Source organism: Tribolium madens, unplaced genomic scaffold (assembly GCF_015345945.1).
Source record: "Tribolium madens isolate multiple individuals breed KSU strain unplaced genomic scaffold, Tmad_KSU_1.1 Scaffold_96;HRSCAF=242;Tcas5.2_LG5, whole genome shotgun sequence".
NCBI classification, from domain to species: Eukaryota; Metazoa; Arthropoda; class Insecta; order Coleoptera; family Tenebrionidae; genus Tribolium; species Tribolium madens.
Genome location: NW_025401068.1, coordinates 584955 through 601916, shown reverse-complemented (window position 1 = coordinate 601916; position 16962 = coordinate 584955). Strand labels below are relative to the sequence as shown.

Genomic DNA, 16962 nt, shown 5'->3' with positions numbered 1-16962 from the left:
TACCTAACGCACAAATAATGTACAAAACTTTTTGATCGAAGACCGTTCTTCGATTAATTTAAATTTGGATTAGTCAACACATGACGGCTCTATGCGTTTACTATTTTCACCACGAGGTAGCGTTAAATAGAATCTTACCGAAAAAAATAAATAAATTGTGTACTAAATAGATAAACTGTAGAGTCTCTAGAAGCCTAAAATTTTCTTGCTATTTTACCGCACTACGTGCGCAAAACTGAAGAAATGTGTAAAAATGTCAGTTTACAGTTTCAAGGCCAAAATAGTTATTTATTCTACGAGTTTGAGTGTAAATCGGACGCATTATTTCACCGAGTGGATTTTAAAACCACGAGTGTAACGAGTGGTTTATCATCCACGAGGTGGAATGAAGCATCCGATTTACACTCAAACGAGTTGAATACAACTTTTTATTCTTCGAATTAGACTCAATAAGGCTTAAACTTGCTTTAAATCTGTTAAAAATAATCTGACGTTTCGTATTGAGAAATGCCAGAGTTGTCAAAACTTCCTTACACAGGAGAAAAACCGTAAATTTTGACAGTGTCAAGAATAAAATAATTTTACATTTTTTTTTTGCTTCAGGCTATTGGAAAAGAAAACAAAGAAGCTGTATTCTGAATTGTAACCATGTTCAACGTTATTTGTGTCTTTTACTGGCAAAGTTTTTGTACTTTTTCCGAAGAATTGTGAAAAAACAACTAAACGTACCTATACAAAATCATCGGTAATAATAAAAATAGACATAAAAAGGTAAAATGTCAAAAAATTTTGACAGACAGAATTTTTAAACATATTTCCATGTCCTACGTGTCCGTTTTTACCGACGAAAATTCAGGAACACTTGAAAATAATGTGGGTTTCTCCTATAAAAAATTATAAAAAACTTACTTCTTTACCAAAGACAAATGGGGCCATTTATTTTTAAATTTGTTTCCTTCTTTTCTTAATATCTCCTTAACGGAGGGAGCTGGGACCTCCAAATTTTGAAAACACACTAAAGGAGTTATGACTATTAGGAGTATTTTGTACCGATTAAGGCGCATACCGATTGCATCTGTTACTGTGGTATTGCTTACTTATGTCATGTTTTAATTAATTTCAAATATTGGAGTGTAAGCATTTGATGTACGTTACACACGTACAATCGGTGAAAATAAAAAACTGTGACAAACATGAAACAGAAGTTTACATCGGGTAATTTTGGCATTTTCCAAATAAGGTTATAAAAGTTATGCCACTGTTCGGCGCTCTGGATTTATTTTCTCGTAATTGCCTCCCACCATGCATAGCATGAGTCGGCCAGTGCCGTACGTAGTGAAAACTCGGATCTCGAGTTTCACAAAAAAATATTGGAATAACTTTTATCAAATTGTAGTAACAGTGAAATGGCCCTTTACAGCTTTATCTAATTATACGACACTCAAAAATTAAACGGTTACATATCGGAAATTCGGCTCGCAGACAAACGCGCGACGGCATTGCGATAGCGCTATGTAGTGGGGGTAGATAAAATCCCGGTGCCGAACAGTAGTTATGACAATTATTACATACATACCAAGTGAATAAAAAGTATGGAGCCAAACGTTTTTGGCTTAAACTATTTATTTTTTGAAAAAACTAATAGATGAATGATAAAGTACTATAAAAATGTGATGATCCTGATGATTTAACAAGAATAAAATTTTTCGAAATTTTCTTTTGTTTTTGAATTCTACAAAAAAAATATTTTTTTAAATGGCAACCAACAATAAAATCATTTTTCTCATAAAAGCTATACTCTAAGGATTACAACTATCTGCTTTATATTTAATTTTTTCATAAAAAATTTTTCACAAATTGTAATTTTGACAAAAAAAATCGCGTAACTCAAAAACAAAACAAAATTTCGTTCTGAAAATACGATCACATTTTTTATATTACTCTAATTTATATTAATTATTATTTTGTGGAGGCAAATGATCAAAAATAAAACCGCTTGGTTCCATACTTTATATTCACCCTGTATATTGTCACAAACATCAAGTTAGAGTTCAGTTTTTTAATGCTGTTTACAGAGGTTTCATAAACAACACGAGTAATTTAGCATCTCTTTACGTTCAAAGGGCTTCAACGGTCAATTAAATTTTATTTTGAGTGACAATTCAAATGTTTGATACACATTGAACAAATTTTGTCCCAGTTTTTTTACCACTAATAGTACATACATTAAAAATGTCCTTCTGTGTGGAAGACCAACGTGGTTAGGTCAGGTCAGGTCTAAAATGGGTTTGCATTACTAGACTAAATAATTTAGGAAACAAATTATAAATTCTAAAAAATCTAACTTCTTCGACTTTCCTAAAATTAGTTCAAAATATTTTTTATAGTTTAAGCTTAAAATATCAGGTGCATCAAATTATTTCGAAGCCCAAAATAGGTATTTATAATTACATAAAATTCCCGATATTAAACACACTTGAGTGGACTTTGATAAGGTAGAAATTTAACAAATCCGTAATTTTTCATCATTTAATCATTTGATCATTTAAGTACGATATCTCCTCGGGCTAGTTACATTTTTTTACGTAAACAAGTGTACTAGTAGTTCACACATTATATTGATTTTTGTAAGTTTATGTGGTGTGTACAGCCGACAACAGACGGACTTGACCCACGTCACGAAATCGTGAAAATAGGATTCTCAATCATTTTTAACCTCAAGCAAACGGATTTTATTTTGTCATTTTGGGAAACATTGCTTTTGACATTGGGTTACTTGAGGAGGAAATGAATTTTTTTTTAAGTAGTCAACTGAGTAAAAATATGCATAATAATTATTAATAAGAAATCAATGGTATTGTGAAAAATCTGATTTGTAACAATTAGTCTTATTTGAGCTTGTAATAGCTCAAATTGTTCTTTAGTTTTAGTTTAGTTTAAAAGTATTTCCTACGTGAAGTAGGTTTTACATTTGCAGAACTGTCCTATTTAATTAACCCATATAGCATTGTCGCGTCTTTTGCTGATCTGAATTCAGATTTTATGAGACATCTAAAGTAACAAAAACCAGTTTAACGCAAAACCAGAATGACAAAGCTTGACCGATTTGCTGCTTTCGTTTATGCGTGTGTTTGATCTTAATCCGTATTGATCCGCTTTTGACTTCCGCTCTCAGACCGCTGTCAGATCAATAAGCAAACGTCCAGTAAATGATTTAGATAATCTAATTGGCTGACCTAACATTTTTTGGGACAAGAGTATATGCAATTATAGCGCTAATTACAAAGAGTTTAAATAATGTAGAATACATATTTACTAATAAAGTCAACATAATTATAATGAGTGCGAAATCTGAAGTGGTAATTTGTAAAGTTACAGATAACTTTTCTATTTATTCTGTACTTTTACTATAATGTTTTTTGTTCATTAATGCAAAGTTACTTTCCTAATTTTTTTAATTAGTACACCCTGTACAAAATGCCAGTTTTCTTTAATATTTTTTTTTAAGCAAAACGGTTTCGTATAATACTTGGAATTACTTTTGAGAAATTTATTAGGCCTGATTATACAAAATTTGGTATTTCCTAAAGGGGTATTTTTTGTTAGATGCTAGATTGTTAGGGTAAACTTGCTTTAATGCAAACTATTAGTCTTATTAACAGTGACTCTCATGTAATTCCACCAGTCGCTTTTGTTCATTATGAAATTTAAAGGAGGTGTAGGTAAATAGTGGAATTAACACGCATGTCAGCGTTCACATATTTATATTTCGCAACAACCAGCAAAATTCTAAATAGTAATGTTGAAACGAGAAATTCTTCTCTTTATTACTGATATTACTACTTGCGTCAGTACGGTCTAACAAAGCACCATCAACGTGACGCCAACCTGACAAAATAATAAAACAAAACCTACTTCAGCACGTCTCTTTTTCAACAGAGATCAATTTTGTAGATTAAATCTTTTCATGTGCACGGGCCTATTCGATACAGAACAAATACTAAGAGAGACGCAGGTGTGCCACATGAAAGTCTCATGTTATTGGTTCATTACAGACATGAAACCCCTGTGTTAGCAAACCCAATCAAGCTAATTCATGTTGACGAGGACTTAGTAGTTTTGGATAAGCCGTGTTCCTTACCGGTGAGTACAGTGTGCTCCGGTCGTACTTCAACACCAAGAAATACTGGTCAGAATGCTTAAGTTTTTAAGTTTGACTTAGATCAGGTTAGAAGAAACTGATGGGATGCAAACACTGTATGAATAAGTGACGAATGAGCATGGTGTGTTCAAGCGTATGCGCAATGGCAAATTGAATTGCCTTGTTTGATTATTAAATGACAAAATAACTATTATTTTATTTTAAAACGTTCTTTAAATTATACATATTTTATATTTTTGCTTAAAACACATTTATTTGTTCATTTAGTAGGATGAAAGAAGGCTAAAAATGAATGTTGTATTACTAGTACTACACTTTTACTGAACCTTTTTTCTGATAGATTTTTAAGAGTTTGGTAATAAAATATTTAATATTCTGTTATGATAAGTTTCTATAAACTCTTTCTTTGCCTGACGAGGTATGAAATGTCAAATTAATAACTTTAAATTTTATGGTAAAAAAAGTAAACTTTTCATTGGGAAGTAAACAATTGCATATGCAATTTGAACGCAATATTCATAAATCATAAATAAACGGCTATAAACGCAAAATATTACGAATTGATAAGTGTCAAATTTTTATTAACAGTGACAGTTATGTATAGAGCGGCAAATGGCTTTGAAAATATAATGATCAAGAATTTCAAAATTTTAAAGGTGGTTCTATGTTAGAATCATCTATGATTCACGAGGAATAATGAGCCTGACGAAATTCTCGATGCAACCAACATTACATTTTCAAAGGTCAGGTAGATTTCCAAGATTTTTTGTAATAAATATGAAATTATAGCGAGCACACTTACAATTTGTCAGTTTTGACATTAAAATAATGAAAAACGATGTAATTGAAATACCAACATAATAATAGGTATATTAAAATACGAATTACGGAAATCACCCATTCAAGCCTTATCCAGTGGTATCCTTTGCTTTGATAACTTAACAGGAACATAATTTTCTCAAAACTAACTTGATCGTAATAGGGATCATGGATTCAAATTATATATTTTTTTAAATGTCGCAAAGCAACTTACGAAAGTGTAATGGTGGTTGTATCGAGAATTTGGTCAGGCTCATTATTCCTCGTGAATCACCTGTAGATACCAATCCAGGTTGGAAAACCATTGTTTAAAAAAAACGTGCTTGCTGTGTCTTTTCTATTTGCATACCAAGCTTATGGAGAAACAACATTACATAAGGCGATATTCATATTACCTTCATAAAGGCAAAAGTTGTTCTTACAATTTCAAGCAAACATAGTTAATGTAGAAACGTGTGAGGATGTATGTATGTGTATTTTACTTTGTAGTGTTCCTTTTTCCTGCTAACTTTCACAAAGATAACACAAAACCATTTGCATGGCCTTTGACTTTGTTTCCTAAGTTTTCCCGACAGTCTCTTTGTTGCTTCTTTACATATTCACTAAGCTGGCGCATTTTATTTTGCTTAATGTTAATTTTTGAGGTAGGTTTGGTTGTTTATTATTGGAAAGCAATAAAAAAAATTATTGCTTGAATTTAGATTTCATTTCGAATACTGTGATTTTTAGGTTCATCCTTGTGGTAGATATCGACACAACACCGTCGTTTTTATACTTGCCAAAGAATATAACCTGAAGAATTTAAGGACAATACATAGACTGGATCGATTAACAAGTGGTCTGCTACTTTTTGGCCGATCTCCAAAAAAAGCTAGACAAATGGAACACCAAATCAGGAACAGACTAGTGCAGAAAGAATACGTCTGTAGGGTAGAAGGCGAATTTCCAGAGTAAGTTAATTGCTTCTGCAAGCATATAATTAATCATAATCTGAAAAATCTATTGTAGTGAAATTATAGAATGTAAGGAACCTATTGAAGTGGTTAGTTACAAAATAGGCGTTTGTAAAGTCTCTCCTAAAGGAAAAGACTGCAACACCATTTTTCAAAAATTAGGTTTTAATGGAAAAACTAGCATTGTTCTGTGTAAACCCAAAACCGGACGAATGCATCAAATCAGGGTACACTTACAGTATTTAGGTGAGTTTATCAAATTAACAAACGACACGTCATTTTTGTAAATTTCTTGACGTAATTATTTCGATACATCAATTTTTAAAATTGCACCTTTGAGATAACGTTTAAAAATGAAACTTGCAGAAATTGTCTGTCTTTTCATATTCACCTGATAATGTTGCTTAAAGTTACCAGAAGTTTGCATAATTTCTGTTATACTTTATTGGGATTGGATTTCTTGGATACTCTTATTATAATCTTAACGTGTTTGTGTATAAGTAGGTATATTTACAGGCTGTCTCAAAAATTTCCAAGCTATATTTAAACTTTTAGATGAGAATTAGCTTGCGTGGAATCTTAATTTTTATAAAAAAAAGGTGCGTATATACCGCGTGTCTGTTCTCAAACCGGAATATAAGGATTTAACATGGTAATGTTTACTTTTTATTGCTTGGTTCAAAATGGGAGGTGATTTGAAAATTCATTATAATTTGATTTTTATTACTTTTTGTTATGCTTAATAAAAACCAATTAAATATTTGATTACTTAGATATCTGTTTATTTTAATATAAAAGAAATGAACAAAATACATAAAAATCGCATTCAATATTATTTCCCTATATTCGAGTTTGAGACCGGACACCCGGTATAAAAAAAATAAGAAAATTCGGCAACACCGTTTGTAGGTAGAAAATAATTTACATACACAACCATTTCTTAAATAAAAAGCAAAAGACTAGCATTGAATTATTTTTATTCACAATCATAAAGTAATAATCAAATTACTATGCATGTGAAATGTTGGAAAGTATAAGAGAAAATCAGCCACCAATAGGTGGTACTAAACCATCAATGTTTTTCCCATTTGAATAGTTTACAGCATGTTGTTTTTGCTGTGTAGCTTAGACGCGGCGACGTTTTGGCGGGATTTTGACGGAATTTTGTGACAACTTAAAAGTTTTATTTAATCAGTCACCTAAGGTTTTTAAAAGTAATTTTGTATTTTAAATAATAATACCAAAAGTTTAGATTTCCATTTTTGAAAGTAATGCATCGAAATAGATGCTCCCACTAGTTTTTGCAATGATGTACGGAGCAAAATCGCTTTCTATATTTACATTGACTTGTCAAATTGACAAAAATGGAAAACTGATATTGTTAAAATATGTTTTCCCCATTTGGATAGTTTCTACCCTGCCACCAGATATCAACTACTTTCCTATAACACTTCAACTTCTGTACACAACCACAATTTAACTCGACACACCATACCTTTATTACAACGCGTTTCAACCACAAAGTGGTCATCCTCACTTGTAAATTTAACTGTGGTACAAGTCTGTGAGAAAGACTGTGGAATTTTATTCAATTTTGCATCGACCAAACTCTATAATTATTGCATCAAGAACTACAGGGTGTTTTTGTGAATTCACACCTCAGAGAAAAATTCCAAGTAAAATAAAATACCTGGGATATGGGAAAAAATTAATTCTATCTCTCAAAAAATTTTACATGTATTTTTTGACATTTTATATTTTTTTATGTCTATTTAATGTTAGTGATAATCTTGTGTATGTTTTTTCATAATTAATTAGTAAACAAACAAAAATTTTGTCAATAAAAGCCACAAATAACGTTCAACGTGGTTACAATTTAGGATACAGCTTCCTTGCTTCCTATTCTAATAGCCTGCAGCAAAAAAACATGGAAAATTATTTTTCCAACAGAAATAAATAGAGTCAAAGTGCAAAACTTAAACTTTCATAATGTTTAAATTTTTCTAGATAGAATTTTTTTAACATTTTTCCATATTACTGATATCTTGTCTAACATGGCATTTTTCGTTGGGGTACGAGTTGTGCAACACCCTGTATACTTTTAGTATGTGTCAATGTGAAAAGCAGAACTGTCTTTAAAAAAAAATGAAGCTCCTTTCCCCACCCTTACTTTGTTCACTGCGCACCCGGGACTCAGGGCCTTTATTCTTATTCTAGACAATCTGTACATTATTTGATTTAAGCTCAGTTTCTGGAAATACAGCTACATTAAAAAAAAAACGGGAAATGAAATTTTTCCAAATGTAAATTCGTTTCTAGTTGTCAATTGTCAACTTGACAATACCTATCAAAAATATTTCCATCAATGTCGTTAAATTTATACCAACTTGTGAATCGTCACTCACCTGGAAAATGGTAGGAAAATTTTGAATTTAGTGGCAGAATTTAGAATGCCATCAAAATATTTTAACCTATTTTTAATAAAACACGTTCACTCCATGGAAAAATTGAAAAAAAAACTCTTTTTTTTTGACATTTCCCGTATTGTTTTTAATGTAGCTGTATATTTAACGGAGAGATAAATTTTAACTTCAATTAAACATCAATCATTATCTTAACAACTATCGAACAGTTAAATTTTAACTCAGGTAAAATTGTACCGGAAATCGGGTGTTAGTAATTTTTTATATCACATTTATCAGTATAATAATGTTCAGTTTGATTATAGAGGGTGCGCCAGAACTCGCGCCCCAGAGAAAAATGCCATATAAGGTAAGATACCAGGGACATGGAAAAAATGGTAAAAAAATTTTATTTATAAAAATTTCGAAGTTATGAGGGTTTAAAGTTTGCACTTTGACTCTATTTATTTCTGTTGGAAAAATAATTTTCCAAGTTTTTTTGCTATAGGCGACTAAAAGAGGAAAAAAAGGAAGCTGTATCCTAAATTGTAACTGTGTTCAATGTTATTTATGGCTTTTATTGGCAATATTTTCGTCCCTTTACTAAATAATTGTAAAAAAAACATATACAAGATCATCAGTACCTGGAGGTAGTATTTACAGGAGGGAGCACTATTTGAAAAAAGTGGAAATGCCGTGCAAATGCGTACTGCTATAAAGTGATACTAAACACAAAGCGCAACATGCGTTTTTCCAGTGGCGTAGCAATATTATTTTTAATTTTTCTTTCCTAGAAACAGTTCCTTAAAAATCATTGTTTCACTGCGTATTATGTACATACCTACCTTTAGGTCAAAACTTTTAGTTTTTAAAGTAATCAATCCTATAGAAACTATTACATATTAATTCATTCTATTTCTGTGAAACATTAATAATTATGTTGTGAGATCGAGACTAAAATTCAAATTTACCTGTGCAATATTATTTTATTTTCTATTGTGGAATATGCACCCCTTTGGCACGTTTGCATGTTTTGCAACTTGGCATTTTTCATCCACTTTGCAATTCATCCGAATTCCAATAATTAAACAATAAAAAACAAACAATAACAACAAAAACAATGAAACAACACTCAAACACAGAAAAATCATGCCGTAATAACTCACAAGTAAAGTCAAAATAAAATAGCTGAAATACCCAAATTTCATAAATAACTCCCCGATGGGCACGCCACTGGAAAGATCCCAACAGAGGGCCAACAGTGTTGCGCGTAGTTTGAAAAGAGTCATAAAGTGGTACTAGAGAGAGACCGACTGATACCGTATTTAAAGCATTGACGATATAGGGAACGCTCCGTCCTGACTATACTAGGTCCATGCATCAGTATCATTAAATAGATATAAAAACATGTCAAATGTCAAAAAATAAATGTCAAAATTTTTTGACATATAGAAGTTTTTAAACATTTTTTTCATGTTCCTAGTATCTTATCTTACTTGAAATTTTTCTCTGGTGTATTTTATTATGCAGCTTTCATATTCTAAAATTGGAAAAAATACATAAGCAAAACAAATTTTTAAGTACAATAATAACTACATTAATTAATAACTACTAATATCCTAAACGGCGCTATACTGTGACAATGACGATAATTATCAATAGTAATACCCCGAGGGGAAGCCAAATTGTCGATAATTTTAAATTAGAATCAATTTGGCATGCACGAGGGGTATTTTGCAGACTATTTCGCGAACATAATTTACAAAAACAATGTTTTCATTATGAGAAATAAAAAAAATAATTTATCACAATCAAATTATTTAAATTTCTGAAACTCATCCAGTCAGATTCGCGGTAATTTAGCACATGGGCAAATTATCGATAATTTGCACACGTGGAATTATCTCGTAATTTGAATCTGATTGGATAAATTTGAGAAATGAGCAGACTTGATTGGCTTAAATTTTGTGAGGGATATTTCATATTCGTATACATTTGTCGAAGATTGTACTCTTAATCTTAATTTATAGTTATATCTATTTAAAAATATTTTCATTCTTTCGAAAGGGCTGTATTTACCTGTGTAATTTTAGCAAGTGATGTCAATGTTGTAAGTAAGTTTATGATCTTTTTGGTAAAATCATTTTAGTTTACATCACGCATAAAATGTATTTATTAGTTACTAGCTGTTGCCCGCGGCTTCGCTCGCGTGGTAGTTTGACATCCACAATTATTTCAAAACGCAGAAGGGCTAAGAAACTTACTAACAAAATATAGCAACACATAATTTATTATGCACTTCGTAGTAAAAATAAAAAGTCCGTCTTTTATAACTTATTTAAAAACTGTAAAATTTTAAGTCTTATTTCATGGATATTACTTAACAATGACAAATTTTGATACACATTTTCATTCCATGTTTAACTATAATACATATTTATACAAACTTTCATCCCTTATTTGACCCCCTTAGGGATAGAATTCTCCAAAATCTTGAAACACGTGCTATTCTGTTTTTAACTGAACACCCAAATACCAATTTTCATAGATTTAACTTAAAAAAACGGATATTTTACGAAGTTTTACCCTTGTTCAACCCCCTTGAGGGTAAAATTCCCAAAAATCCTGAAACACGTATTACTTGATTTTTAATCGAAAGCCTAAATACAAATTTTCAAGGATTTAACTTTATAAATGACATATTTTAATACAAATTGTCATCCCTGTTTAACCCCCTAGAGGGTGGAATTTTCAAAAATCCTAAAACACGTGTTTCTTCATTTTTAACCGAAAGCCCAAATCCCAATTTTCATAAATATAACTTCAAAAATGACGAATTTATAAATATTTATACAAATTTTCATCCCTTGTTTTGACCCCTTAGGGATAGAATTCTCCAAAATCTTGAAACAGGTGGTATTTTGTTTTTAACTGAACACCCAAATACAAAATTTTACGAAGTTTTACCCTTGTTCAACCCCTTTGAGGGTGAAATTTCCAAACATCCTGAAACACGTATTACTTGATTTTTAATCGAAAGCCTAAATACAAATTTTCAAGGATTTAAATTTATAAATTACATATTTTAATACAAATTGTCATCCCTGTTTAACCCCCTAGAGGGTGGAATTTTCAAAAATCCTAAAACACGTGTTTCTTCATTTTTAACCAAAAGCCCAAATCCCAATTTTCATAAATATAACTTCAAAAATGACAAATTTATAAATATTTATACAAATTTTCATCCCTTGTTTGACCCCTTTGGGAATGAAATTTTCCAAAATCCTAAAACACGTGTTTTTTTGTTTTTAACTGAGAGCCCAAATACCAATTTTCATTAATTTAACTTTAAAAAAAATACAAATATTTTAAGACCTTTTACCCTTGTTCAACCCCCTTGGGGGTGAAATTTCCAAAAATGGTAAAATACGTATTTTTTTATTTTTAACCGAAAGCCTAAATACCAATTTTCATGGCTATAGCTTTAAAACTTCGAAGTCACCACCCCATTTAGCCCCCTTAGGGGTTGATTTTCCAAAAATCCTTTCTTATTGGATGCCTACGTTATAAAAGGTATCTACTGTGAAAATTTGAAATGTTTGTCTCCAGCGGTTTAGGCTGTGGGTTGATAGATCAGTCAGGACAAGCCTCTTTATATACCGGGTGTCCCAGGCAGGCTTGGATATAGGAGATTAACATGGGAAATTAGTTTTTACTTTTTTCCTGCAGGAGTAACAGAAATTAAAATTTGGTTAATGGAGCTTGTAGTGCTTGAAAAGGACTATCTTATCGACATTTTTGTCAATTCTTCAATTAACTCCATTTTGGCGAAAACGGCTCTTGAAAAATTGAAATTTGAATTTGCCGGGTTAGCGTTACTAAGAAACGAACTATCAAGTCAAATTGTGACAAATCCTCCTTTGGCAACAATGACTTGATAGTTCGTTTCTTGGTAACGCTAACCCGGCAAATTCAAATTTCGATTTTTCGACGGCCGTTTTCGCCCATATGGAGTTAATTGGAGAATCGACAAAAATATCCATAAGATAGCCCTCTTCTAGCACTACAAACTCCATCAGTCAGATTTTGATTACTCCTGCAGCCGGAAAAAAATAAAAACTAATTTTCCATGTTAATTTCCTATATCCAAGCCTGCCTGGGACATCCGGTATATAGATTTTGTTCAATCCTGCTATCGAAACTTGTCGTTTCTCACTGGGATACAAAACGAGAAAGTACTTGATTTGCTCACTCAAATTGTTTGCTATGACAACGTGAGGTAAAAACCATTTACCCCACTCAGGAAAGAATTTTTCGTTTAGAATTGCTCAACATGTTTATTTATTTATGGTTTTACCTCACACTTTTACCTCATGTAATGACAACGAAAGTGCCCGCTATGTTTTATGATATAAATTGCACAAATTATAAAATTTCAATTGTGTTCCAAAATTCACTGGCAGGATTGAAGAAAACGCTATACAGCACTCGTGAGAAACTAATTCACCCACTCGTACTGTAATATACTATTTTCACAGGCTATCCCGTCGTAAACGATCCCTTATACAACCACGAAGTCTTCGGTCCAGTGAAAGGCAAAGGAGGAGACTTGGGTGGAAAAACCGACGAAGAATTAGTTCGTGACCTTATCCACATTCATAATGCAGAGAATTGGTTAGGAATGGACGGAGATAGCGAATTATCTATGTTCAATCCCAGAAAGGGAGATCTAGACGATTCCTTGGTGGGACCTCTTGTGCCTAAAGGTATACTTAGAAAGCTCGATCTGTTTCAATATTAATAAAACATGTCTTGTAGATCGAGTTTTAGGAGACGACGACGCAGACCCAGTGTCAAGAGAACCATCACCGTGTGATGAATCCTGTGACAACAACACTTCTATTTCTTGCGAATCTTTACCGCATCCCTTAGCTGTATCGTCACTCACCACGAGCCGAAACGTCGACGCAAAAGTAACTGTTGCAACTCAAACGGGCCACGAAGCACCAGATTTTAGTTTTAATCCTGACAAAATGACAGTCGACAAGTACTGTTATGAATGTAAGGTCCGATATCGAGATCCAAAACCGCAAGATTTAGTTATGTATTTACACGCTTGGAAATACAGGGTGAGTGAACAATCGCATTATGACAAAGATAAGTTTTTGTGACAAGGTCTGATATATTTTAGGGCCCCGGTTGGGAATTTGAAACGGAACTTCCGGACTGGGCAAGAGTAGATTGGGTAGATTCAGACATATCCGAGTGATGACTACTACAAAACTTATTTCTCTAATATAAGGCATCTCTTATCCACTCTGCCTTTCCATGCTCTTAGATTATTGTTGTAGGGTCAAGCAGCCCAAGCAAAAGGCAGGGTCCAAAAAAACAATCATTTCTTTAGATTGCGTTAAGTATAATTATAGGTTAAATAAATCAATTAATTAACTGAATTAAAGGGTAAAGTTGATTAAGTTTTAGAGAGTTTTAGGCATGTTTCGTTGCTTTAAAATTCAACCACAAACTCTGTGGGTATTTCAGTGCTATCTTGAGCGGTTTTTGAAGGTCGGCGTCTAGTTCTCAAGTGTATAATGAAAATTGCAATCAAATATTTTTATATAAGAATATCGTATCTAAAAGAGTCACTTTGAAACTCTAATTATTGTAGTCATTACAATAAGTGCCATGATTTGTATAAATATCTGCGGATTGTTGCACCAGCAGATTTTCATTTTTTCTCATCAATAAAAGTACTGGAATACATATTGTGCCTTGAAAGCGTGTTGTGAAATCATTTGCAGATTTTCTATCGAAAATATCCCGACTCTCATATCAGCTTTCGGACCCTTGCTTAGTCAATTTTTAACTTACTTATTGTTATTAGCATTATTACTTTTCAAAGCACTGACAGGGATTGTTCTGTGACGTTTTTAGAGAGATAGGCTTTAGTACGTCCCAAAAATTCCCCTTGTTGTGTTGTACTAATATACAGGGCGCCCAAAAAGTAACGCACTAAATTAATAAATGGTGATAGAAAAACGCTTACACAGGATAAAAAAATAATTAAAAAACTATATCTATTAAAATTATTCGCAAAAAACGTATTCCCAAAAATAGATGTGACAACGTTGTCTAAATGGCATTGCATTGTATTTCATCAACAATAAAAATTAGTTACTCTTGAAACCTCAATAACAGTTTCCTATTTAATAAACATGGTTACAATGACGACAAATAAAATTACTGTTTTGTCACATCTGCAAATGCTTATTTTTGGTTGAATAAATAATTATTTTACAAAAACTTAAATATTGTAAGATATTGAAAGAAAAATATAAACACTTAGAAAATAATGTAAATTGAAGATTAACAAATAAGTTTTTTGCTTCAGATTTTGTAAGATATGACCTCAAGAATTAATTCAACATTTTTCTTGTAATCTGTATATACTTTTCAACACCCTGCCACTGAGTTGGTGCGCCACTTTTTAAGCGTCCTGTGTATTCAATTATTTACTTTAAATTTCTTTAAAATGCTTCAAATTTTATTTCGTCGCTTTAGAATTAGTTGTCCTAACTGCTCTCCAACTTAAAAGATTTGCAACATTGTATTCACGTTAATAGTTTTATAAGAAGATCTTGATAACCGAGAGACAGTCGAGGATGCTTTACTTTCCACTAAAATTCCCTCTAAAGCACATTATTACAAAAAAATATCTTTAAAATTACAAAAGGCATGCATCTATAAATACATATTTTTTACACTACTTCATTTTTCTAAAGCGGCGATTTACTTAATTCGGGAAAACTTTTAACTTTTTTCTGGTGTTCATTAATTAACTTACCTATTAAACAATTTCATTCCTTTTTACATGGGATGTTATTTATTGAATTCCAAGTTAAAATTAACAATAATAAAGTCGGTGCTTTATTTTTATGAGATAATTTTAAATAAAGACACTTTACAAACATTCACTGTATACATCACATTACATCTATAGAAAAAAGTTTGTTTGTAAACGGTCAGTTTTTCTAAAAATATATCAAACATCTACTTTACTTTCTCTACATTAATTATATAAAGATTTGAATTTGAAAAAATAGTGTAGAGTATTTTTGTATGACATATAAACAAGAAAAACGGTTTATTATGTTTTTAGCAAAAACTACCGGTAACATAATTAATCTTTGTGATGTTACGACAATTATAGGGACCTATTCTACAATAGCATAAGTTTTTATTATCGTCACTATAGCGTGTATGACATTACAGAAAAGAAAACAGATCATGTTGCTATTGCATATACCTGACCATAAGTTTTATTATGCTTTTAAAATATGCAAGAACTTAAAATTTGCTTTTGTCGTATAAAACTTTTATGTTACTCTCTTTGTAGGTTCAAATAATTAATGCACTAACCGAAAAGCGAACGTTTACATGATTTTTAGAAATGATAAGTTGGTTTAAATGGTATAAGTTACAAAAAATTAACTAAAATTCGACGCATACCTCTTAGCCAAGAATTCATTAATACATTTTTAAAAATATACAATCCCAAAATGAGCTTAATAACATTATTCAATATTTATAGCTTTTATAATTTTTTAAAAAGTACAATAAAATTAAATCCTTCAAGATTTATGTGCAAGCTTTGCGCTTCCAATTGTATAAGTAAATAGCCTATAGTTTGAACATAAGATCAAAATATTCAAAATAAATATTTTGGTATCGACGTATAATTATGTTTTATGGTTTGTTTTCTTTCGCTGATTTCTTGCATAAGTACATACCTACATAAAAGACAGTATTGTGTTACATGTATATTGTTATATTTTTTCCTTTATTGTTAGTTACCATTCACAGCATTTTCCATCTGTTCTATTATATAATTATATTTTTATCATATTTTATTGTGAATGGAATATTATCATTTACAATAAAGACGTTGTAGCGTTGCTACAGTGTTGTTATAAATTTTTTTCATGGCTTGCTGTAATCTGTGATGATTATTATTTATACAGCTGACAGGTTATTTTGAAATGTAGAAACTATGTAAACATTGTAGACAGTGTGTAATAAAACAATTTTAAAATTAACTTTTATTATTTATTTACAGAAAATGGTACAACTATTTTTGTAGAAGTAACTTTTTAATTACGTCTAAATGACACGCTTTTATATCGTAGGTCAACTACATCAGTGAAAAATTCAAAGTGAGGTTACTCTTGAAGAGTTATTTCACATTTAATCACTTTGTTGTTGTCCGCAATGGTACAAATTTTCATTAATGAAGACTCGGATTTAAAATTTTGTTTCCCCGAGTCGACTTCGACCACACATTCACACATTTATTTGATCATATGACTCATACACATACTGACATACTAGGCAGGTTCTGCACAATACTGTTCATTTTTCATTTTTTTTATAAAAAGTTGAACACATTCTTGAACTAGTTGGTGACTAGACTGGTCTCTACCGTCACAGATACTATAAGACCATGAAATACCTACTATTACATGCCTGTACTTACCTAAAATTCTTCATTAATAGAAAATCATTCATTAATGGGGCCAATTAATGCATGATTTCGTATACAATAATAAAGACGACGGTGAACAGAAAA

At 31.4% G+C, this 16962-nt stretch overlaps 1 protein-coding gene across 3 annotated transcripts in view; it reads left to right on the top strand.

Moving 5' to 3' along the window:
* LOC123013991 (RNA pseudouridylate synthase domain-containing protein 2-like) overlaps window positions 1-16432 on the top strand; it is a 344356-nt gene extending 327924 nt beyond the window's left edge. For all 3 annotated transcript variants that reach the window (XM_044412876.1, XM_044412877.1, XM_044412878.1), the window contains 5 exons: window positions 5711-5931; window positions 5990-6180; window positions 12875-13102; window positions 13155-13465; window positions 13528-16432. In XM_044412876.1, coding sequence (XP_044268811.1) covers window positions 5711-5931; window positions 5990-6180; window positions 12875-13102; window positions 13155-13465; window positions 13528-13605 — 1029 coding nt within the window. In that variant the 3' untranslated portion in view covers window positions 13606-16432. The remainder of the gene's footprint in view (window positions 1-5710; window positions 5932-5989; window positions 6181-12874; window positions 13103-13154; window positions 13466-13527) is intronic.
* Window positions 16433-16962: the final 530 nt, after the last annotated feature.